This window comes from Centropristis striata, chromosome 5 (assembly GCF_030273125.1).
Source record: "Centropristis striata isolate RG_2023a ecotype Rhode Island chromosome 5, C.striata_1.0, whole genome shotgun sequence".
In the NCBI taxonomy this organism is placed as follows: domain Eukaryota; kingdom Metazoa; phylum Chordata; class Actinopteri; order Perciformes; family Serranidae; genus Centropristis; species Centropristis striata.
Genome location: NC_081521.1, coordinates 29,191,686 through 29,215,249, shown reverse-complemented (window position 1 = coordinate 29,215,249; position 23,564 = coordinate 29,191,686). Strand labels below are relative to the sequence as shown.

The 23,564-nt window shown below is 39.2% G+C and overlaps 1 protein-coding gene across 2 annotated transcripts in view; it reads left to right on the top strand.

Moving 5' to 3' along the window:
* Positions 1–23,564, top strand: part of mib2 (MIB E3 ubiquitin protein ligase 2) — a 50,809-nt gene that overhangs the window by 18,307 nt on the left and 8,938 nt on the right. For both annotated transcript variants that reach the window (XM_059332587.1, XM_059332586.1), the window contains exons 4-13: positions 5,091–5,197; positions 6,491–6,685; positions 6,861–7,003; positions 7,323–7,430; positions 9,314–9,418; positions 10,557–10,719; positions 11,352–11,485; positions 12,886–13,034; positions 13,529–13,685; positions 14,873–15,027. In XM_059332587.1, coding sequence (XP_059188570.1) covers positions 5,091–5,197; positions 6,491–6,685; positions 6,861–7,003; positions 7,323–7,430; positions 9,314–9,418; positions 10,557–10,719; positions 11,352–11,485; positions 12,886–13,034; positions 13,529–13,685; positions 14,873–15,027 — 1,416 coding nt within the window. The remainder of the gene's footprint in view (positions 1–5,090; positions 5,198–6,490; positions 6,686–6,860; positions 7,004–7,322; positions 7,431–9,313; positions 9,419–10,556; positions 10,720–11,351; positions 11,486–12,885; positions 13,035–13,528; positions 13,686–14,872; positions 15,028–23,564) is intronic.

The window sequence follows — 23,564 nt, the reverse complement described above, 5'->3', positions numbered from 1 at the left end:
TTTTAGACGGTGCATAGGATTTTGGTATGTAAAAAAACGTATCGTCAATTGTACAGTCCCTAGGAGGGACCTTAAATGAACTTTCAGTTTTTAGAAAACATACGCATGTACACGAACATATTGAGTTTCACACTGTGGTGTTAAATTGGATTGAAATTTAATCTACGGGCTCACATTTTCTTGAAACAGCAGAATTTGAACGAGTCGTAACTGCAAATGTTAAAAAATACATTTGTAATGAGAAGAAAAAAGAGAACAAGGAAAAAGAGACATTTTTTACACTTCATAGTTAAAGGGGCACACCAACTGAATTAAGAATTCAAATATGTTATTTCCATCAGCCACTCTCTCTTAAGTCTAGGAACCTGAGAAGTGAGTCTCAAACTTGTGATTTCATCAAGTTTAAAGTCTGGAGCTGCGCCATAGAAAATACGTTTTGTGGATTTTATGAACCCACTTAATGTTTGTTTTTCTTTTTCTCACCCAAATAAGCTTTGTAAAAGAAAGTGTACCCATATACTCACAACATTCACCTGGGTGCTCGCAGTGTCATTTATAACATCTTTACCAATTCATTGTCTATGGTGTAGGTCCAGACTTAATAATATCACAAATGTTTTAGTACTCTAGTTTTTTGGATTTGGGAGAGAGTTGTATTTGTAATACAATTCTTGTTAAAAAAATATTCACCCACTTGGATGTTTCACTCTTTTGTTGCTTTTACACATGAAATCATAGTCGATATAATTTGGCTTTTTTTGACAATTTACAAAAAACAACAACCTTTAATATCAAAGTGAAAACAGACATTTACAAAATAATGTAAATTAATTATAAATATATGAGGTTTAAATAATAAATACATTTCCAGCTAGTTGATGCCAACAATGTCACAGTTAGTGAAAGGAGATCACCTGAGTACAGCTGATGTGTGTCAAGTGATCGTAGGAATAATGTCTATGAATTTTGAAAAGGTGTGTAATTCCAAGTCTATTGTACTTTTTTTTTTTTTTAAAGATTTTTTTGGGGGCATTTTACAGCTTTATTTATAGTAGAGAGATATTCAGAATGAAAGGGGGAGACAGAGGGGAAGACATGCGGGAAAGGGCTCCGAGCCAGATTCGAACCGGGGCCACATGCTCTCGAGGACTGAGCCTCTATGGTATGCGCTCTACCAGGTGTGCCCCCAGTCCAGTGTACTTGGATTTGTATTGCCTATCCGTACTCATGTTCAGTGTTGAGCCTGTCTGGTTGTAATGAAGAGTTGGGTAAATGTCTCTGAATTGTGTTGGACAACAAAGATAAGTAAATCAAAAGAGAGATTTTGGATCAATGCTCAACATAATAACATGAGATTATCTATTCATACAATTCAGTCATTGCCTTTCCCCTTCATCCTCTTTATCAAAGACATTTTTGCATAATCTCAGTTAAAGTGGTGTTGTCATTGTCAGCCAGCAGCGGGACAGAGTGTACATGTGGGAGAACATCACATGAAAGTCACTTATTTTCTCGTTAGATGAATGAAATAGAAGAACACTGTACAGTATGTGGTGCTCGGCACACAGTGCTTCTTTATACCCAGACCACACTGACCCATATTTCACTGACAGCATTTCAAAAGCCTAATTTATAATCTGGCAGTCATGGGACACACTTGATATTTGCCTGGAAAGGCAAATTTAGCTTGGTTTCATAATAAGTGAGGCTTCTTGTTGTGCCAGCGGTGATTTATGTGAGGAGGCTGGAGTTTGGGCTTAGCGTGGTTAAGAGGGACTCCTTTCATGTGGACCAAACATGTGTGAGGGTTTAATAACGATTTAAGCAGGGCAGATCTATTTGTAGTTCAGACAGACTGCAGGCAGAAACTTTGTTGGTGTCCTGAGGGGACAATGGGAAGTTGTCAACAACACTATAAACTGCTGCAGCTCGCCAACACTTGAGCTGCACCATCACAAACATGGTGTGAGCACTGAGCCGGATGTATTGTACTGTACATGAGTGTTCCATTGTAATTACAGCAGATTTAACTGGATTAGCAGGCGTACGTTCTCGGCTGTGCTGGATTAGCACGTTAACATTTTCCTAGAATACATAAATTAGATAACAGGTGTTGGATAGGAAGCAAATCAAAGTACAATTAAATGTTCTGCTCACAAAGCAGTAAGCTGTGTACCAGATTTACAGGATCAGTTGTGTGTTTTCTCAACACTTTTTGTTACTGTGAAGCTTTAGGATATGATATTATAGATTATATATTTGTTTCAGTTTATTTTTTCTGATCTAAGTGTGCAAACAGGAAGTGATCCAGTGTTCTGAATGACCCACACAGTGACATCATCTGTTTCAGGTGAATAGGTTTACACTACATTGACACATGTGTGTGCGTGCTGACAGTGCTCAGGGCAGCATATGCGTGTGCCATATGTTTACGAGGAGATGGTCGGTATGCAGCTGGTTAATCGGCTCTTCAACACACAAACAAACAACACACACGCAGTTACGGGGAATCTATCTGAATGCTTAATCCTCCCTTTGCACATCAAGCTACACTGCTCTGCATGACCTCCTCAACTCAGGTGGAGCAGTAAGCACATCCAGTCCAACCCCAAACTGGCTGCCTGCACAGTTTTCCAGTGATTTCTCTGTCTACTGGCCAGAATTGCCAGTTTCCATCTGAATTTGGTTCTTGTGGGCTAAAATACATTTATTTTGTTCTCTATGATTTCACTTAAATCTGTTATGTTTAATTTTTGCAATTCTTGATTAAATTAAAAAATGCTCTGTGCATTTAAAATGTCAAGCAATAATTCACCCAGGATTAGAATTTAGCATGTCTTAATCTGATATGGACTATTTATTGATTGAATGACCAGAAATAATACTATATTGTACAATTGAGATATGAAATGAGCTATATTGAGATTGAAGATTTTGGCCATACTGTTGGATCTATAAAGCTATTTTTGTTTACTACTGTGTGAATTAAAGAGGTTAAGCTTGCCCTTTGCTTGTTGACCCAGCTGTCTCTCGTGTCAGTAGGTGTAGGTCTGTTTTCCTGATCCTGTCTGGAAGCAGGTATGACATTTGGCTGAACAGGATTAGAAATCTTGATCCCTCGAAAGAGCTGTTGTGTTTCCCAAAGAAGCTACACTTAGGAACAACATGTCAGACGCAGCGGACATGGCCAATTGTCCAACAATGTTGGACTGTCAGTTTACATTCGCTTCTCCACTGAAACAATTTTTGGTCTAATTGTACGATTAGTCTTTCCTCTTACTAGCTAGTTCTCCCACCATAAGCCCTACAACTTTTATTTTTTCAGTGAGTCCTTGAAGTCTTGATTAGCTTTGTTCCATCAGGAAGTTGGCTACATTCCCTCAATGACCCTTAATACTCCACGTTCAGGAAGTATGTTACTATAACCAGCATTGTTTTGGTTGGCCTATTATCATTTATATCCTGAATTCCTCGAAAAGCTCGTAAAACACAGCAAAAAAAACAATTCAATACATGAAAGCAATGCAAAAAAATGGGTTTGTACAGACCCTATGCGCTGTATGTGAAGCATTTTTTCTTGTATCTCCATTTATATATACATATAGAGACATTTATATATCTAAGCATGTGCATGCCCTATACATGCCCTAGGGTGACCTGCTTTCTGATGGCTCTCCTGTCAGGGATTAGGCTCAACGCTCTGTTTACAGAAACGCACCCTTCCCAGCTCAGACCTGTCCAAGCCCAGTCCCATGCTGAGATTTAGTTAGTTGGCTCTGAGAGCCAAATGCACTGCTATTTCCTGCTATAGTACCCAGAACCTGGAAAAGCTGGCCAGTGACGGGGGATCAAGTTAGCCAAGGCTAACTTGAAGCAAAACCCCAGCGCTAGAGAGACATGTGGGAGTAGCAAAGCCTGTACGAGGCTCTCTGAGGACGACAGCTCTCACAAGGCTCTTTTTCTTTTGATCGCACTGGGTTTTATATGACTGCGAGTCAATCCAAAAAGCTGTTCGCTTTAAATGGAAGCTGGGATTTGATCTTGTCAAGAAAGTATGGGAATAGGCAGCTCTTTTGCACCAAGATCTGATCAAATCTTTACCATAAGGTACGTCAGATTTTTAGACTTTCTCTCCTGAATCTGTGATCACAGTTTAGGCCGTTGGTCGCTGTGTTGGATTGTAGAGTGTTGATATTGATGTCAGCAGCTATGCTTAGGTCTCCTCTATGGGTTTTTAGCTGTTCACAGTCCTGAAATCCTATCAGAAAAAAGACCTCATCTTAAGTAGGGTATGTCCTGCTTACCTCTTTACAACTTGTGAAAGAACAACCAAAGAGTAGACATCATCCGTTAGGCAGAGGACGCAGGGTGACTTAAAACAGGTGTCGCTGTCCACATTATGTATTTTGCCGAGAATTGATAAATGTAAACAAAACCAAGCTTATTTCCTGGTAACTTGCCATAGTGTTGATCATCAGGATGATTTTTATGATTACCTTATCAAGATTGTTTTTGTTTGTTTTTTCACTGAAAAAGATCATGATTTGTCCTATCTATAAAAAGTTTTTTCCTGGAAAAACTAAAAAATCAAGATTTTCATTTCCTAAGCTTGTAATAATGAATTGATTATAATTCAGTTACATGGTTGACAAAGGAAATCGTAATAACTGGAATCTCTATTCATGACAATCAGTCAGAAAGATTGCGATACTGAATTAGAGCTGGGCGATATGGAGAAAGTCAAATATTGGGATATTTTGGACCCAGTATCTTCGATATTGCAATGATACTCCACTAACATACTATTGATGCTTTCAGAAAATATTTACAAAATGAGATTTTGGAAATAGAACGGCTGAAACAGTCAGGTAATTCTAGAAAGTTACATCACCTCATCATTCTGGCTTTTGGGGCATGCATCTGCCTCGGCTGGTCACAGATTCAAAGATTTGACAGCTTTTGACAGTTTTGTTGGGGTTTTAATAAGCATACTTGAACCAAGTTTTGTATTAAGGATCTCAAGTTTTAACATAATCTTCGGTGGTCAGTAGAGCACTTTGCTCAGCTGTGTCTCCATGATTTTATCACAGAGTGAGCTTGGCACCAAGGCAGAACCTCCCACGGATCATCCTCAAAGGAATCTTCCAGGGTGTTAAAGTAGTTCGTGGACCTGACTGGGACTGGGGCAACCAAGACGGTGAGTTGTGATATGTGTGTGTGTGTGTGGGGTGGGGGTCTTTGTTCTTAACCACTAACTTGGTGCTGCCTACTCAGCAGGCCCCCTACCTTCTTGAGCATGGAGCTGTACCTCTTCAAAGTGTTTCACCATCCACAGCCCATAATAACATTCTAACCTCGCGTCTCATTAACCCACAAAATGTCGTGTTAGTATGTGTCTGTGTGCTTTTATATTGCCAGTGACTCATCTGAGTCTGTTCCACAGATGTGCCTGTCTGTGAGTCCTTGTTCTGTAACATTTATCCTCTTTGTTTTTCCTCTTTTTCTCATTCCTGCATAGTGGCATAAACTGACTTAAAATATAATCTACAGAGAATGGAGATTGTGTTTCCACTGCTGGGGTTTTACATTATGTGACAAACTACAAAAAAGTGCTTTCTTTCAGATTCAGACAAAACCGCACTGGCTGCTGTTTGAAATAGTTTGAATAATAATTGAAAGGAATCTTCCATATTAGTGGGCTAAATTGGAGCCCTTGAATTTTCCCTTCAGGGAAAGCGGGGAATGCTAATATGTCTTTATGTTTCCTGGTCTGGGGTCACTGTTGTCTCTGAGAATAGCGGCGCTCCCTTTTCAGGGCTAGAGAGCGAATGAGTCAAAATGTCCTTTTGGTGTCTTTGAAATCAACGCCCTGGGGTTTGGTTAAGTCAGTCATCAGGCTTAAATGGTGTATGCGGTATACAGGGCGCTCTGAGCATGCTCAGAAACCCCCAGCCCACCATCTAGTCTTTCGGGTCACTGGTTTAGCTGGTGTGGCGGTCAGGCACTGAGGCAGCTTGATGACTTTAATCGCTTAATGAGACTTTTCTTGACAAACCTGATGAATGGGTCTGAAATCATCTTGTGAAATATTGAGTTGTTTAATCAATGGTGGATGTTAATTTTTACTCTGATGTTTTTGGGAATCAAGAAGGGGAATTGTGTTTTGTCCGGTGTTATAAAACCCCCATGAAGAACTGAACTGGCTCTATAAAATGGAAGCAAATAACACTTGTCAGCTTATGTCTCTACTGGGAAATTGTTTCTCACACACCTCCTTGTCTGTCATCTCTCATTTGTCTCATGTTTACATTTTGCTTGTCAAATTTTACCATGGAAGATCACACATGTACTCTTGTTCATGCACTTTTCTCTCTTTATAACAACTTCTTGTTCTGGAAAAAGCTGATTTTTCTTTCACTGCCTTTTACTCCCCTTTCTCCCACACACTGATGCATTATTGTTTCTTGAATATTTATGTGTGTGTGTGTAGGCGGGGAAGGTAAGGTTGGTAAAGTAGTGGACATTCGAGGCTGGGACACAGAGTCTGGTCGCAGCGTGGCCAGTGTCACCTGGTCTAATGGCACCACCAATGTCTACCGAATGGGTCACAAGGGCAAAGTAGACCTCAAATACGTGTCCGACGGCCAAGGAGGCTTCTATTACAAAGACCACCTACCAAGGCTTGGTAAGAGGGACCAATTCCTGAAGTCATTAATGTAATATTTTGTGGTGATTTTGCATATTTTTTAAAGTTTACAACAATGTAAATATGAATGTCTGCAGAAAACATGTGCACACTGACTTTAAATGCAAATATTTTTTACCCTCACACGTCTCCATCATAACACCTGTCCATCCAGGAGAGCATGCAGAGCTGCAGCGCCAGGACAGCGCCGATGGTCACTCCTTCCAGCAGGGCGACAAGGTCAAATGTCTCTTGGAGGTGGACATCCTGCGACAGATGCAGGAGGGCCATGGAGGCTGGAACCCAAAAATGGCTGAGGTAATAAACTCTTCCCTTCTACCAGAAAGATAAATCACACAATAACAAACAGCTCTACTTAACTCCCTGTTGAGTTAACTTCCAATGAACTCTTTGTACTTTGCACATAGTATGTACTCTTTATGTTTTCAACAAACATGGCCCCACACACGTGCCTCTTGAGGCTGGCATACACAATATTTATATAAGTGGCTCAGATGGACGTTAGCGTGCAACAGAGTGAAAGGAAACCGAGCATCCAACAGCTGCTAAAGGGAACACTGTGGTCGCAGCCATGCAGTGAGAGACCCTGGGTGAAACCGCCTATTTGTGTTTGCAGTACATTTGCCGGATCGGGACGGTTCATAGAATCACTGACCGAGGAGATGTCAGAGTCCAGTACAGCAACAACATCCGCTGGACTTTCCATCCTGGGGCCCTCACCAAGGTATGAAGCCAGGGTTTTCCCTGGGTTTTTAGAGGTCTGAAGCAGCGGGGTTAGCGTTCCTCGGCCTTACATTTTTTTAAAAAGCTTTTTTTAACCAAAAACTGTGCAATTTCACATAATTTTGACCACTCTCATTACTATAGGTAACTAAAAAACAGATTCAATTTGCTTTAGTTGTAATTTACACTTTATTTGCACAATTCACAGCCCCCTTTTGAACATTTAATTCTTCTGGCTGAATTGGTCCTGTAGAACCGCCGAACAAACTTCGGCCTGGAATTTCATCATTTTAGGGGCAAGGCCACTTGGCCTTTTGTGTTGTCAATTTTTTGAGGGCACAAAGGCCAAAAGCCAGGGTATCAGGCCATAAAATAAAACAATGATTTTAAGTCCACGTCCATAATGAATTTAATTTAAGGACTAGTAATGACACTTCTGAGGAAGATTGGAGTCTCAGTCGAAACAGTCAAGCAGGTAAAGAAACATCTCCTTGTAAAGTAAAAAGCATCAATCTTGTGCACTTTGTAAGCTAAATCAGGGCAAACACATCACATAACATTTTTCACAGTCGGGAGATACCGTATTACAAAATCTTTGTTATCCAATACTGTGTCATTTTTAATTGCTGTCAACATGCTTTCCACTAGGACATGAAGCAGCCAGCCAGAGTTTTTTTCCATAAAAGCCCAAATTTGGTGGCCTCCTGCAGATCTAATTCCACTATTCCATCATATACACTGAACTTAATCATTGCCTATTTTAAGAATTATTTTAAAGGAGAATAAGGGTTCTTGTATATTTTATTTAAGGCATCTTATTTTGACAGTCTTTTTGTAAATTCTGTGGTCAATTCTGTTAACACACTGCGCTCTTATTTTAAAAGCTGCATGCGTTTAGCGACAGGAAGTTATTCAAAACAGTAATTCACAGTTTAGTGTGATTCAAACAACTTTAACTGTTAGCTAATGTTAGCTCGCGGCTAACAAACGGCATATGTAACAGTGTATTTGGACCTCTGACCACCCAGTAGGGGGGCCATTTCCTTCACATCAAAAAGGAGGACACTTTGCACACACGGGACACGCAAGCAGATATTGTTTGGTATGATCGGTTTTAAGCAGAGTTGTACTCCAATTAGCTCGATGCTTGTCAGTGCTAGCATGTCTCTCGATAGCTGCTCGGCCTTTGCTGCTCACATCAACATAGCTTCGACATAATGTACAAAAAAAATGAAACTCCCTCTTACTTTTTGTAACAAATCCGTGTTCTCTTGTCCATTCCGGGTCTTTCGCTTTGGCATTTTCAGACTTTCAGTAGCTGAGAGCTTGATTGACAGCCTGGTTGGAGCAACTTTGCATGAGCAAGTTGTGGGGAATCAACACATGGCTCATTTGAATATTCAAATTAGCCATGTGTTGATAGGTCACAACACGAAAATGGTCGGCTGCGCCTGAACAGACTGTTCCGACCTAAAGCCGGACGGATGGCCCCCCTACCCATAGATATGTACAAGAAAGGTGTTTAAATATATATATCTATGGCCCTACCGGCCGGACAGGTTGATTAGATTTAGTTCAGCGCGTGCACACGCAGACGGTGAGACACGGAGCGAGGCTGTGGCCCTCGTGAAATTCCTGCTCCGGTACCTGCACTACTCGCTATATAGACCGTGAATAAGCTTGAACGTGCACACCTGCTCTATTTTTTCTCTTAGGCGGGAGGCAAAAATGCTTGGGCGCCACTCCTAAGCCGTATAATGGCAGGGAAAACCCTGGAAGCTACAGATCCATTTCTGCCAGAGGATTTAACTGAAGAATCTAACACACAACTTCAGGAGTTCTATAAAGCTGAACAAATTTCTCTCTTCTCTCTCTTTTTCCTAGGTGAACACATTTGGAGTCGGTGAACTAGTGAGAGTATTGGAGGACATCGAGAATGTGAAGAGACTGCAGGCTGGCCATGGAGAGTGGACGGACAGCATGGCTCCTGTATGCTCATTAGGCCTGATAGTATTATAGTATATTATATTCAGTGTTAGTTATTAACCTCTTAAAACCCACCTGCCCACCAGCAGGTAGAGGTAATGTTAGGACTTTTCAAACTGATGTAGTTTAAGTTGTGATTTAGCCATATGCTAAACATAAATGAGAAGATGTAATCTTTCAATTGTGGCCTCATAAATACATTTTGTCGTTGCAGTTCCATGAGAGTTTTGGCTCAAAAGATGTTTTTGGTCTGACACCTAACCATTACTCTACCCCTAAGTTTACCTGTGCCTATGTTTTGAGGCTAGCTCCATGTCAAAATGCCCAGCTATACAGCATTAATTAACATGTTTATAGTCTGGTACAATACACTGTTTTGGTCTCTAGAGCTAATTTGTCCCATTTAAATTGTATTAAGGCTTATAGCTAAGCATCATTAAGGGCATGGCTGCTGTGAGTGACCGGTGGCTGTCCTCACAAGTGTCTCGCTACTACATTCAGCCAACCTCAGCTGACCCCTGCCTAGCCTCTCTACCCCTCCCTATTTTGGATTAACCATAAATTAGTCAGGCACTTCCAAGATTGCTCCTCTCGGAGTAACAGGAGTCACCTGCTTTGAGCTTTATTTCGGCTCTGTGACGTCACAGAGATTACGTCCATATTTAATACAGTCTATGGTTTTGACCTGGGACTTTATTCTGAACTTGCATGCCTGAATGTCTGACTTCACTCAGGCTTTAGTAACTAAGAAATTAGACTTGCAAACCAACGACTTTGTCTCACCTCTGTATTCTGGCATCTTTGGGTTATTCCCCGTCTGTGCATGGTGCTAACTGCATCACTTGTTAAAGTAAAGCCTTTATCTGGCAGACCTACCTCTGAATTAAAAGTGACCTAGTTCCTGAAAATTGGGTGTACATCAGGAACTAATCAAGTTTAGAGCCGCTTCCTCGAATGCGGCCTGACAATTTACCTAAAATTAAAGAGGCACAGTAATTGGTCCTCTAAAAAACCACAAATAGTTCCTGGTGGATTAGTTTTTCCACTCTTAATTTCTTTATTTGTCCCTGTTAACCTTCTTTTTTACCCTTTCTCACCCACCCATGCCATACCCGTGTTACTTACTGTTTTTCCTCCCTAGGTGCTTGGCCAGGCTGGGAAGGTGTTGAAAGTATATGCGGACGGTGACCTACGGGTGGCGTTTGGAGGCCAGACATGGACGTTCAACCCAGCGTGCCTCTCTGCTCAGACCGTGGAGGTGGACGCCAACCTCATGACGGCCGAGAACCCCAGCGAATCTGGAAGTAAGGCCTCTGCCGGGACGAGGGGACTCATCTCTAACACTCCAGCTCCAGCTTTACCTTCTGCGTGCATTCTTTCATTCTCCCCTGCCTCCATTCCAGCTCTGCCTATGCCATGCATTCTTTCGCATCCAGGCTGCAAAATGTAGCATTAATGGCCACAGTCACTGCCGTTCCCTGTCTGTCTTTTTTCAGCGATGTGTCTACGGGGTGTCATTTCTTGAAATGTTCTTCTCTATAGCATGTCATGGTCCTGCATGTTGACAGCAAGAGGTTTTGGCTGCACAGCTGACATTTGTCATCATGTCAGAGGTTACCAGCAGTCTCTTAATCATGACTGAATCTGTTCTGTGCATGATTTCACCTCAGAGTGATGTATGTGTGCCTTTGTGAATGTGCGTGTGGTCAGATTGCACTGCATGGAGGGGCATTTTGACTCATTCCTGTGATTTTGCAGCTCGCTCAGCTAACCCGTGCGCCTGCTATTTTAGCCCTCTGGAAGGCTTTTCTGACACCATTTCTAATCATATTGCTCACACTGGACTGAAGCTAAAGGATTCCTTTTGTCTCTCTTGTCTGTCCCCCTTTTACTTCCACCTTTCCCTCCCTCTCCACCCTGCTCTGTCTGTGTTTAGGTACTGTCATCTCAGTGTTGGAGAAGCTGCTGTCTCAGTCCACAGAACAGGACAACCCCAGCCGGCTGGTCATTGAGGCAGCACACGGCAGTGCCAACAAAGTGCGGGAGTTGGTGCAGAAGTATCCTGACAAGGTTAGTGCAGCACTCCTTCTCTTTGCTGCAGTCCACTGTCCGTTCCAAGAGCTCTTTCCACCAAGACACCGAGACTGGGGGGTGGGGAATTTAAGGGCCAGAGTGATGTAATGAAACAGATAAGGAACAGGGACATGGTCCGAGGAAGAAAAATGACTCCGGACTATCCAAATTTTCACACACCATTCTGTTATCTGTTAAAACTATTGATTTGGTTCTGTTATGCTTCAACACAACACTGGAGCAGAGTATTTTTCTTTTCTGCTCCTTCTTGTAGTGAATATAGTTGTTTATTTACCAAACATGGTTTACACAATATGTTGGTCTTCTAACTTCCGTTAACTCCATGATATTTAAAGATTTACACGGATTAGCACCTTTTGTAGGCAAGTGATTAAAACCCATGCCATGCTACTGCAACATCCAGGGTTCGATTTCAGACTTTGGACATCTATTGCATATCTCATAGTTTCTGCACTATTAAAAGAAGGCAAAATTGTCCACACAAAAAATACATTTAAAAAAAGTGTCTCCAACCTCTATATATACTACTCACATTTCTCTGTTTATTCTATGTATAAATGTTGTAAATTAAACATACTCAATATATACACATATATATGTGTGTATATATGTATGTATGTATGTATATATATATATATATATATATATATGGGTGTGTATATATTTCTGTCAACAGACATGTTGATCAATTATGAGATTGATTCTAAAAAATTCATAGGCTTATCAAGATGCTCTGAAACTAATTATTGAAATACAAGGTAGGAGAGTAAAAGTGTGATCAGTGACTGGAACAACTTGAGATTTAGACAATCATAGGAGTGGGCGATATGGATAAAGTTTTCTTTCATGATGCATGTCATTTTGTATTATGATATGGTATATTTTCAGGAAATTTGATGGAGAAGGTAAATGATCTGTTTCTGCCTAATATAGTGAATTAAATACCTGACAAATTCAGGTGTTTTATCACATTGATCAGAAGAATCCTGTCAATCTAATGTGGCAAATAAACATTCCTAAAACAAAACTCACAATGGCCTAAAATGATCAGAGATATTAAAGGTACCTCAGGTAGAATTGGCAAAATCTCTTGATTGGTATTAATAATGTATAATATTGAGAGCTTTTAAAAAAAGAGTAAAAACTAAACTTAATTAAATCAAACGAAATCTGTAATTATAAGTCATTGTGTTGCGATTTTCATTACGTCATGTCTACTCGGTGATGACTCCTCTACTTATTAGGATTATGTCTCAAGCGTATGACAAACGTGATTATTGTTCATGCTCAGATTATTTCCAGTCAATCTATGTTCAGCTGTGTTAGTGTCCAGGCGGCCTCTGATGAATCTTTAACCACTTTTGTGTTCCCGGCAGGTGGATATAAAGAACCAGGGCAAGACTGCACTACAGGTTGCTGCTCACCAAGGCCACATGGAGGTGGTGAAGGCCCTGCTGCAGGCCAACAGCTCCATCGAAGTCAAGGATGAAGATGGAGACACAGCGTTGCACTACACTGCCTTCGGGTAAGAACACACACACACACACACACACACACACACACACACACAGCAGTGCAATGGGGACCTGGAGACTGACAGATTTACAGTAGAGCTCTTGCCTGTCTCTTTCCTTGTTATGTGATAATCCATTCACAGAGGTGACAGCATTAAAGGGTTGCCTAATCACTCAGCTACATCCTACTCTCACATTAACACATAAGTCAGCATTTTACAAATTCTTCAATTCATACATGTTGAAAATAACTGTGTGGACTTGCACCATGCAAAGACATTGTCAGGTTTTAAAAAGGATATTTGTGCAACTTTGCCTGCAACTCGTGCAGCTATGTGCATCTCCCAGTAGGTTTTTTTTTCTTCGGAATAAGCATTTGAGACTTGATGTACTGGTTTGAATTAACTTAATTAAAAGCACTGTTCAGACACTTGAAACGGCTCATCGGAAATGCATGACAGCGAGGATTAATGTGTGTATGATTCTCTTTGTGTTTATGGTTTAGTAATCAGGCAGAGATCACACGGCTGCTGTTGAGCAAGGGGGCAAATGTCAACCTCCTGAACAACTCCATGTGCACGGCGCTCCACATCGCCGTCAACAAGGGCTTCACTGATGTAGTTCGAGTGCTGACCGAACACTCGGCTGATGTCAACCTCCAGGTGAGCAGTAATACCTCAGACTGGCCTTTTGATTTTTATAATTTTGTCACCCTACAAACCGTGGTAAAGATTGTTGTGTGTTTTTAAAATGTTTTCCACTTCTTACAAATGATTTAACGACATTAATTGATATTGATTTTTGTCTGTGGCATAGGGAAGAAATTCAAACTGTGCTTGTATAGTTTTAGTCGCGGTTCATTGTACTATTGGATTTGAATGATTAGCCAGTTGCTCACGTTTTTGTCATGTGTGATAAGGGAGTAAGGTTTTTTTGAGACATGACACAGTCCATTCAGTTTTATGGCTTGGCCTGTAAGTTATCAAAGTAGAGAAATGGAGAAGTGTTGATTTTGTACAGTCTTATCTTGATAAACCAACTCCTAATAATTACACATCAGCAGTGGAGGAAAACAGGCATTAATTCCCATATTCTTTTACTGCTGTTCTCCAAATTCAGTTAAAATTTGTGATTATATTTATCTGGAAATCTGGCTAATAAGTGAGCTTCTCTGTCATTTGCTCTACAGATGTCAAGAGCAACTTACACATTGGCCTTCCAAGCAGTTATAAACACACAAATGCAAACATTTATGGTGGTTGACTGAGATCCTGGCTCAGTTTAGCCCTCATACTCATTAAAGCAATTTAGTGTGTCTTTTTCAGGCATTTTCCAGACTGTCTGACATGCCTGCAACCAGGCCCCGAATTCACTAACAGCAATTTTTTTCCGCTTGAGTAGTGTGGCTACTCTGCTAAAAACATGGAGGAGCAACCCGGTTTGTGTTTGTTCGAGGCAACATATTATCAGAATGCACTGCAGCATCCATCACACCACTAATATAGAGGCAAAATTATTATACACACTCTATATTTCAGGATTACAACTAATTCTGGTGAACAAAAGCATGTCATGGTTGCAGATTGTTGATATTATAGGTGTAACTATCATATAGTTTATGTATTATAGTTATTTAATGATTAATGATGCTGTTTGGAAAACAAAGCCTGCTAAGACACTGTGATTTATACAATCACCATTATGGCAAGTTTTAAACGGTATTTCACATTTTTCATCATGTCTCTACATGCCTGAAGAAGAGGCCCTAAAACCTGCAGTTCTAGTTTAGTTCCTCATTCACTGTGCCACTTGAAAAACTTGGAAAAAACTTGTTTCCCCCCTCAAACAGGATTCATATGGGGACACACCGCTCCATGACGCCATTGCTAAAGATTTCCGGAATATCATTGAGATCCTGGTCCTGGTGCCCAACATCGACTTCACACAGCAGAACCACAGAGGCTTTAACCTGCTGCACCATGCTGCCCTCAAGGGAAACAAACTGTAAGTAGAGATCAGATCCAAAACCTTTTGTAAGTATGTTTTACAGCACACACAATGTAGGAAGTGACATTGAAACACAACTTTTATTATAAAAAACAAAAACAAACTATGGCTTTGAATGAGCTGTCAGGACTTCTGTGAGGTTGTGATGCCACAGCTATACTATATAAAGGCAGACAGTGCCAACAGGGTAATTCCTCTGAAACATTGACCAATCAGAGCAGACTGGGCTTTTTCCAGAGTGGGCCTTAAAGAAACAGACGCTAAAATGTGTTTCAGACAGAGGGTGAATACAGGTATAATTAGAAAGATGCGTGAGATAAATAGTGATGTTGTGTCATGTCCCCTTTTATTTCTGAAATTTCAGTCAGACAATCAGAATCAGTTTTATTTCCAATATGTTTTTACCCACACAAATCTGGACAGTGTCCTCAAAGCTTGTAAGCTACTCAGTATGGACAAATTACTAGTTTCTAGATTCAGACTCTCCAAATCTAGCTTGCCATCAAGCATGTGTGCATCAAATAAATCCAACTGCTTGTCAGCAATGTGCGTCTTAAAATTGCAAAGTGAAAAAAATCCAGTACATATGCAGAGCATGACGTCTGTTCTTTTCAGTCTGCTCATTTGTTCTCTGTGTCTTGGTCATCCGGATGCACGTATCTGATGCGAGCCTTGGAAATGATGATGATGGCTGTGTGTGTGTGTGTGTGTGTGTGTGTGGGAATCTCTCCTGTGTGTTCAAGTGAGGACTCGAAGGTCAACCCTCAACACTATCCGTTACAGATAGAGAGCTCATCTCCCACACAGCTTCTGCTGCTGTCAGCATGCTGGCAGCCAATATCAGGCAAAAAAATTCAACAACATTTACTTTTGCGTCCTGGTTCCCTACACAATGACGTGTCCCACAAGTTTTTTCCCAAACTACATTTAGTGTAGTCTCTTTTCAGCAATGCAGATAGCAGAACCAGGGACTCATGATTGGACAAAAAGTCAAATAATCCAAACAAACTGTGAACTGTGAACCACATCATTTTTCAGAGGAAAGACCTACTCATCTTGAAAGATAAAACATTTATTTTTATGAAACTATCAAAATGAATTCTTCCTAAAATTGTTCTATGTAATAATAATAATATAATTATAATATTCATTTATAGAGCACTTTTCAAAAGACATGTTACAAAGACAAGTTAAAAACAGACATAAAATAACAGATTAAAGTAATGTTAGAAAATGACATAACTCTGTGCAATTAAAAGACAGTTCAAGGAAAGTTAAAGTTCAAGTAAAATCAGGAAAGGCTCTCCGATAAAAGTACGTTTTTAGAAGAGATGTATATTGTATTCATCACTGAAATTGAGTCCTCCCACTGACACCAATAGGGAGCTGGTGACAGATCAGCTCTGGCATTTTTACTCTACCTTGATGCGCTTGAGGCCAAACATCAAGGCTGCCTCAGTGACACCTGTCACAAAGGCTCCTTTGTCTTGTGACTGTGTTGGTTCTCGGCTGGTTGACACCGGCGGTGCTTAATCACAAGCAGAGCCTTGACGCTGCGCTGACCAGGCAGGCAGAAACGCAGCACATAACTGAATGTTCTCACAATGATAAGGTTTCAACTCTTCTGTCTGGCTTTTTTTGGTGTGCCAGTGTCCTCCTCTGTCCATGTTGCATCACATCAGCTCCCACACACCCCGAATAGCCTGGAAATGTACAGAGAGCAAGCTAAAAGTGAATGGTTTCTTTTTTAGAAGTTATCCGTTTATCTTAGTGATACATTTAATATCTGAATGTTATGTTCTATCTTAGCCAAATTATGTAACATATTTTTTTATATCGCATGACTCAAACAAACTTCCATTTTTTTTCTTAGAAATATATTCTATTTTGTATTCTATTATTTTTCTCTTTCAGCTGTACAATTAAGAACCCGACTAATATTTCTGTTAGCCGATATTATCACAGACATATCGGTATCTATCGGTATTGGCATAGATATTTTCAGATATGCACTAATATGATTTTTTAAATTATTTTTTTATAGAACTTTTAATGCAGAAAACGGTGCATGGGGTGATTTAAAAAATACTGAATATACAGTACTGATGTTTATTAATATTTTTTTTTATGTTCTCAGTATTCAATTCTAGAATTGGGTGGTATCATGACTGATGATGTTAAATATTCATTAATGAAGTTTTTTGCCTTCTGAATAGTCATATTGGTGGAAAATTGGTGCTTTATTCAGCATCATCCTCAAAAATCCCATATTGGTCAGGCTCTAGTATAATTGATTCATTGAAGTAAAATGCTTTGAAAAGCACCTTAACAGGTAATTTATTGTTTTTATTATTACTTTATTCAAGTGAAAATCTGAACTACATTGTTTCCAGTGCAGTCAAGGTCTTGAAAGGAAGATCACTTTGCAACAGGAAGATCAAGAAAGTATAATTTTTTCCACCTATTTGAAAAAAAGAATAAGATAGTAAGTCACCTCACTTGCCTGAATGAAGACAGAGTTGATATTTTTCACAGTCTGTCTGACCATGGTGAGGTTCCTGCTACTGTGCTCCAGGCCCTTTTACGACCTCATATGAGCTTTCCTTCCAAAATTATAACAGAACCATGTCATGGAAAGTTGTCGCTGGCTCTTTTTAAAGAGGTGCCACAGAGGAAAGGAAACAGGAATGAAAAACACCAGCATCACCATAAATTTCCTCCTTGAGGCGAAGCCACTTCATTCAAGGTTTCAATTAGAGATTTTTTAAAGTGCATTTTTATGTAATTTGGTGGATAATATTCTAGGAAATGTATATTCCAAAGAGTGGAAGCCCTGTTATTGCCATCAGTAAAGATTTTCAGGCTGTGAGTAGATTACCATGGCTTAGTCTGTTGGTTATTTGCCTGCAGTCTCCCCACCATCTACTTAAGCCAGTCTGTCAAGCACTAAACCAGTAAAAAATTACGATGACTCAATGCATTTTCAAGGGGAATGCTTTGAAGTGCTTAATTCTGACCTCCCAACTTCCTCCTAGTGGTCCACATGTCCTCATGACTCCAATAACCAGCCAGTGCTGGAAAAAGTATTCAGATTCCTTACTTAAGTAAAAGTACTAATACCACACTGCAGAATTACTCCACTACAAGTAAAAGTACAAAAGTATCGGCATGAAAATGTACTTAAAGTATCAAAAGTAAAAGTACTTATTATGCAGGCCCCACTCAGATTGTTATCTATATCCCAAATATATTATAGGATTATTATTAGTATTAAATGCATTTATTTAAGCAGCATTTTAATTTTTTCAAGGTAGGATTCATTTCATCTTCTTAATATACTGTTATGAGGTTTAATTTCAACAAATGTCAAATCACTTTAAATTTGACATGTTTATGTTAGTCTCAACCTGAAAAGTAATTAAAGCTGTCAGCTAAATGTAGTGTAGTACAAGTATAAAGTTCCATAAAATGGGATTACTCAAGGAAAGTACAACTTCAACAAAATTTAGTACAGTACTTGAGTAAGTGTACTTAGTTACTTTCCACCACTGCCACTAGCCACCTCCCAGCTCACTGTACACAAGTTGAAAAAGATCCTAAAAAAAATATAAATCCAATCCCAGGACGGCCCCGTGCATGAGTCCAGTTAGTGGGGAAAAAAGACAGTGGCCATGCAATAACTTCAAGTGAGAGAGGAAAAAGAACGGCAGCGGAGGCCGCACCAGACAGTAATTTAATAAATGTACGATCTGTTCTGGCAAGTGTCATATGTGCAGTGTTGGGAGTTTAGGCTGCACTCCCCAGCATTCATTTAGCTTTACTTCAGCCGCTGTGCCAAAAGTAGAGACACAGGATTTACAATGTTCACATTGGCTCAGTTCAGCAGTTCATTCATATATCATCAGCAGGCTTACTGTACATTTACATACAGGTGCTGTGTGTTTGTGCTATGTTTGTTCAGGCTTAAATACAAATTATGATTTGCAGTTTGAATGTGTGCAGGCATTAGATTCAGGGGAGACACATCTCATTACAGTTTATCTCCTACTAATTTTCATGGAGTAAATTCAAAGCCATATTTATTAAAAGTTATATTATTAAGAACTTATTGCTGTTCATCCACTTATTATTTACTAAGGATGCAAAAAAAGGATTTTTTTGCTTACGATAACCGATAATTCTACATTTTTATATTTTTTTTAAAACAAGTTGTTATCCATTAGTTTGTGCACATCTGAGAATAAGAAATGCTCAGGTGTAGTGAGATTCAATATTCCATAGCACTGACTACATTTAGCTGCCAGCTTTAGTTACTTTTCAGGTCGAGATTTAACGTAAAAAGTGACTTAGACGTTTCCTTTTTTATTAAATCTTATAACAGTATATTAAGTAATTAAATGAGCCCTGTCTTTACAAAATTAAAACATTGCTTACATAAAAGCATCAATACAAATGTTGTAATAATATATAAAACAATATACAAGTATATATTGATGCTGATACTTTTGTACTTTTACTTCAGTAAGATTTGAATGCAGCACTTTTAGTTGTAGTGAAGTAATTTCACATTGTGATATTAATATTTTTACTTAAGTAAAGGAACTGAATACTTCTTCCACCACTGCAAATCAGATATGTCAATGTATTAAATAATGCCGCCTACTGTATCTGAGTTTGTAGATGCTGCACTCAAGTCAATGAAAGCATTATCAGCCAATAATTTACTGGCTATAATATCATCATTGGAAGGATTCATAATAATATACATTTCCCATTATTCACTACTGGGATTGTTCCTCTAGTTAGTCAGTTGACCATTGCTTAAGTTTCCTCTGGAGTTTTTGTTTGATGGGACACTGTTTAGAGTTCCTGTCAGCAGCTGTGGCCCTTTTTTTAGTGACTGAAAAATGACAACGTGTTGTTTATTAGCGTATTTATTTATTGCGAGGAAATGGAAAAAGAGGTCCAGAGGCCAAGTTCACAAACAGTCCTGGGAAAGAATAGAAACAAGGCAAGCAGCCAGAATTCTTTGGGAGTTTTTTTTTTTAAATCTTCACAACAGAGGCAATTGGATAGTAAGGATAGGCTGGTTAGTCTGTGTACTGTATTTAAACTATATTTGTCCAGATTTCTTCTTCTTTCCTGTAATCTCACCTCCTTGTAGCTTCCTTGTTTTCTGCTCACTTTAACCAGATACCCTTTTGTTCCACTACAGTTTTTTCTGTTCTTCATATTTACTCCTGTCTTTCTGGTTTTACAATGAGCTTTTTGACAGCTGTGCAACACACCAGATAGATTTTACAGCACTCTTTTGTCACTTCCAGAGTCAGAATGAATACATGGTACATGTATTTTGCTTTGATCAAGAAGCAAGTTGGAAACAGGCATGTTGCAAACTCCCAAAAATAACCAAGTGATGACTTCAGTCTCCAGAAAAGTCATTTCCAGTGTGCCCGAGATGCCCTCTAGCTGTTGTGTGTGAAGGCATGTTTGTACAAAAACTGCCCCGAAACGTCAGCCCGGGTCTGAATATTCATGAACTCAGAGGAGTAACGATTATGGAAATAATGTAGAGAAGTGAGGTGAGGCGTAGTGGGTACAAAGGTGACACAGCTGACACGCCTGTGTCTCCTGCATTTCTGCGACGGTGAGCCCTTTAGCTAAGGTGGATGCTCCGGAGACTCAAAAGCAGGAGTGAGATTTCCCTCTATCAATACCTTCACCACACACACACACACACGGCGCTGCATTGCAGGTACAAATGACCTCCAACACAATGTCTCCCCACCAGCCTCCATCCTTGGTAATACACCCAGAGCATATGTGACTATACAGCACATGTAACAGAGCAGCCTGTGCTCTCAGCGCTCGTGCATAAGCAATCTGCTGCTAATGAGCCTGTAAACACTTTAATTTGTTAGTTCTCATAATTAAAGCTGCATTAAAACTGCCATGTTTTACACTGATGCAAAAATAATTGCATATCATGTTCCCTGTACACCACCAGGAGGGTTTATACAGTGTAATACAGATATGCTAACAAGGGCTGTACCTAATGTTTTTGTTTTTTACATTCCTAGCTTCTGTTGAGGTTTCGAATTGAGCTTGTTTCATCATATTTTATGACATCATCACCCTAAAGAAAAAAATCTAATTTTTCACCACTCTGCAAATGTACCCAGAGAGCTACTTTCTCATACGTAAAACATTGAAATAATATTTAATATTATTATTATTATAAAAACAATGTATTTCATTGTCCACCAATTCTATAAATGATAACGGAGAAAATAAAGAATTAATAGGAATAAAATAAAAAGCTAAATAAACATCCTTACTGTTCAGTTTCAGTCAATTCCTGAGCAAGGTTTTATGCATTACATATTGTGTAAAAAAAGTGTCCATAACAGCACATATATATTGGACGGCATATATACCGATATCAAAATGCCTTTGATAGGCCGATATCAGCCGATAATTTTTGTCTATCGAGCTCTATACGTCAGTTTCATCAGTATAAATACAATAATTGAAATTCAAATATTGGTGCTGTGGAAGTGCAAGGGAAAGAAAGAGTTTTTTAAATAATATGACATAACGAAGTAGATCTGACAAAAATTCATAAAAGGTAACAATGATTTCATATACAGTTTTTCCATCAATCATCTGTGCCCAAGAATGTAGTTTTCTAAAGTCCTAATACCTTACATACTCAGAATGTTTTTCCCTATTGCATGTGTTGTATTGACAGTGTTTTGTTTTATAAATATCGGCTTGTATTGCCGATAGATTTAACAACATACTCACTCTTAATAATTAAGAGTTTAATTATAGATTAAATCAAAATGTTCTTTTCTTTTCTCACTTACAACATGCAAACCGGCATGATGCACACTCCCAAAAATAACCAAATGATGACTTCAGTCTCCAGAAAAGTCTCAATACTTTACATCCTCTGGATGTTTCTCCCTATTGCTTGTGTTGTATTGACAATTGGCTTTTATTGCTGCAAATGTTCAGTCAAAGTCAAAGCCAAATACAACATGTCACAAATAGTTTTATTGAAACCGTTTATTTAAGTGAACATAAATACTGTAGACAGGAGTACCTTTTTAAAAAAAATCAAAACTCCATAAAGTGTACATTTAAATATAAATAGCCTATGAAATAAAATAGGCCAATCATTTCTGAAATAAATATATTTATATGAGAAAAGAATAACGAACATTACAAAATAACTTAATTTGACAAACTCTAGTAAGGGCAGCATTTATAAATAAATAAAGACTATATATATATATATATATATATATATATATATATATATATATATATATATATCGATATATGAAATATGGTGTAATTCCATATCACTTTTAAAAAATATATATATATTTTTTTATATATCGATATGTCGCCCAGCCCTAAATTCCGCATGCTGCTTACTGAGCAATGTATTTATATCCTCTAGTTTCTACATGTCCCTTTAATAGTCTGGAACTGTTTGTTGATTGGCAGATGTCAAGAAGTGAATGTTGAGCTGGAAGCATGCCTTGTGTGCTATCCATCGGTCTGCTCCATTCTCATATTTCAGATTCCAAACAGTGAAATCCTAACGATAAAATTAGCTTAACATCCAAAGAAAGGTAGGGTCAAGTCGCACCGAAGCCTCCACGGTGGCACGCCAGCTTCCTGGGTCCTCGCTAAGGCTGTCAGCTTCAATTTCACACGTCATAAAGCAGGCTCAGCTACAGAGCAGAGGACAACTCAATGCTGCAGCATTGGCCTGCTGCGTCAATCACACAAAACAGTTGTAATAGTTTCACTTCGCTGAATGTGGTGTCATCCCTGACAGGACTTCCTCCCATCACATTAAAGATAGCATGCTGTTATCTGACAAAACGAGATGGATGCTAAAGAGGATGGTTAAAAGTTTTGACCTTGAAAGATTACAGCGTCAAATGCTCTCAGTTGTGCCGAGCCGTGAGGTGATCATATCGTTTTTCCATATTAAATCACACTGATTGAACACTGAATATGATGCTGTTAAGCTGCAAGGATTTAGCCTGGAAGGTCCCATTGAGATACACCATCTTTGTAGGACAGCGGCTTAATCACTTTCACATGTTAAAACACATTATAATACATAAAAGCAACAAAAAGAAGATGATAAACGCTCCTCTTTTATTATCCAGACCAACGTTATCCATGACACATTCCACCTGAGTCAAGGATTATGTGAAATAGGGACATATAATCCTTGGATGATAGGGATCTCTCTTTTCCTCCTTACAGGACCCGTGTTTTGTCTTTTTATGGAGGGACAGGGGGTCTTTAAGGGGGAGATAGCAGGTCAGCAGTAGATCCCACATAGATATTGTGCACACCACCTGAAAGCTGGGAAGCTGAAGAATAATTTAAGATGCAGCTCAGCACGGTGTTTCAAGTGCTTCTAGGCATACATGTGACAAAAATATTATGTTTTGTTTTGTTCAACCCCTTAACAAATTAACCTTAAAACGGCCAATTGAAAC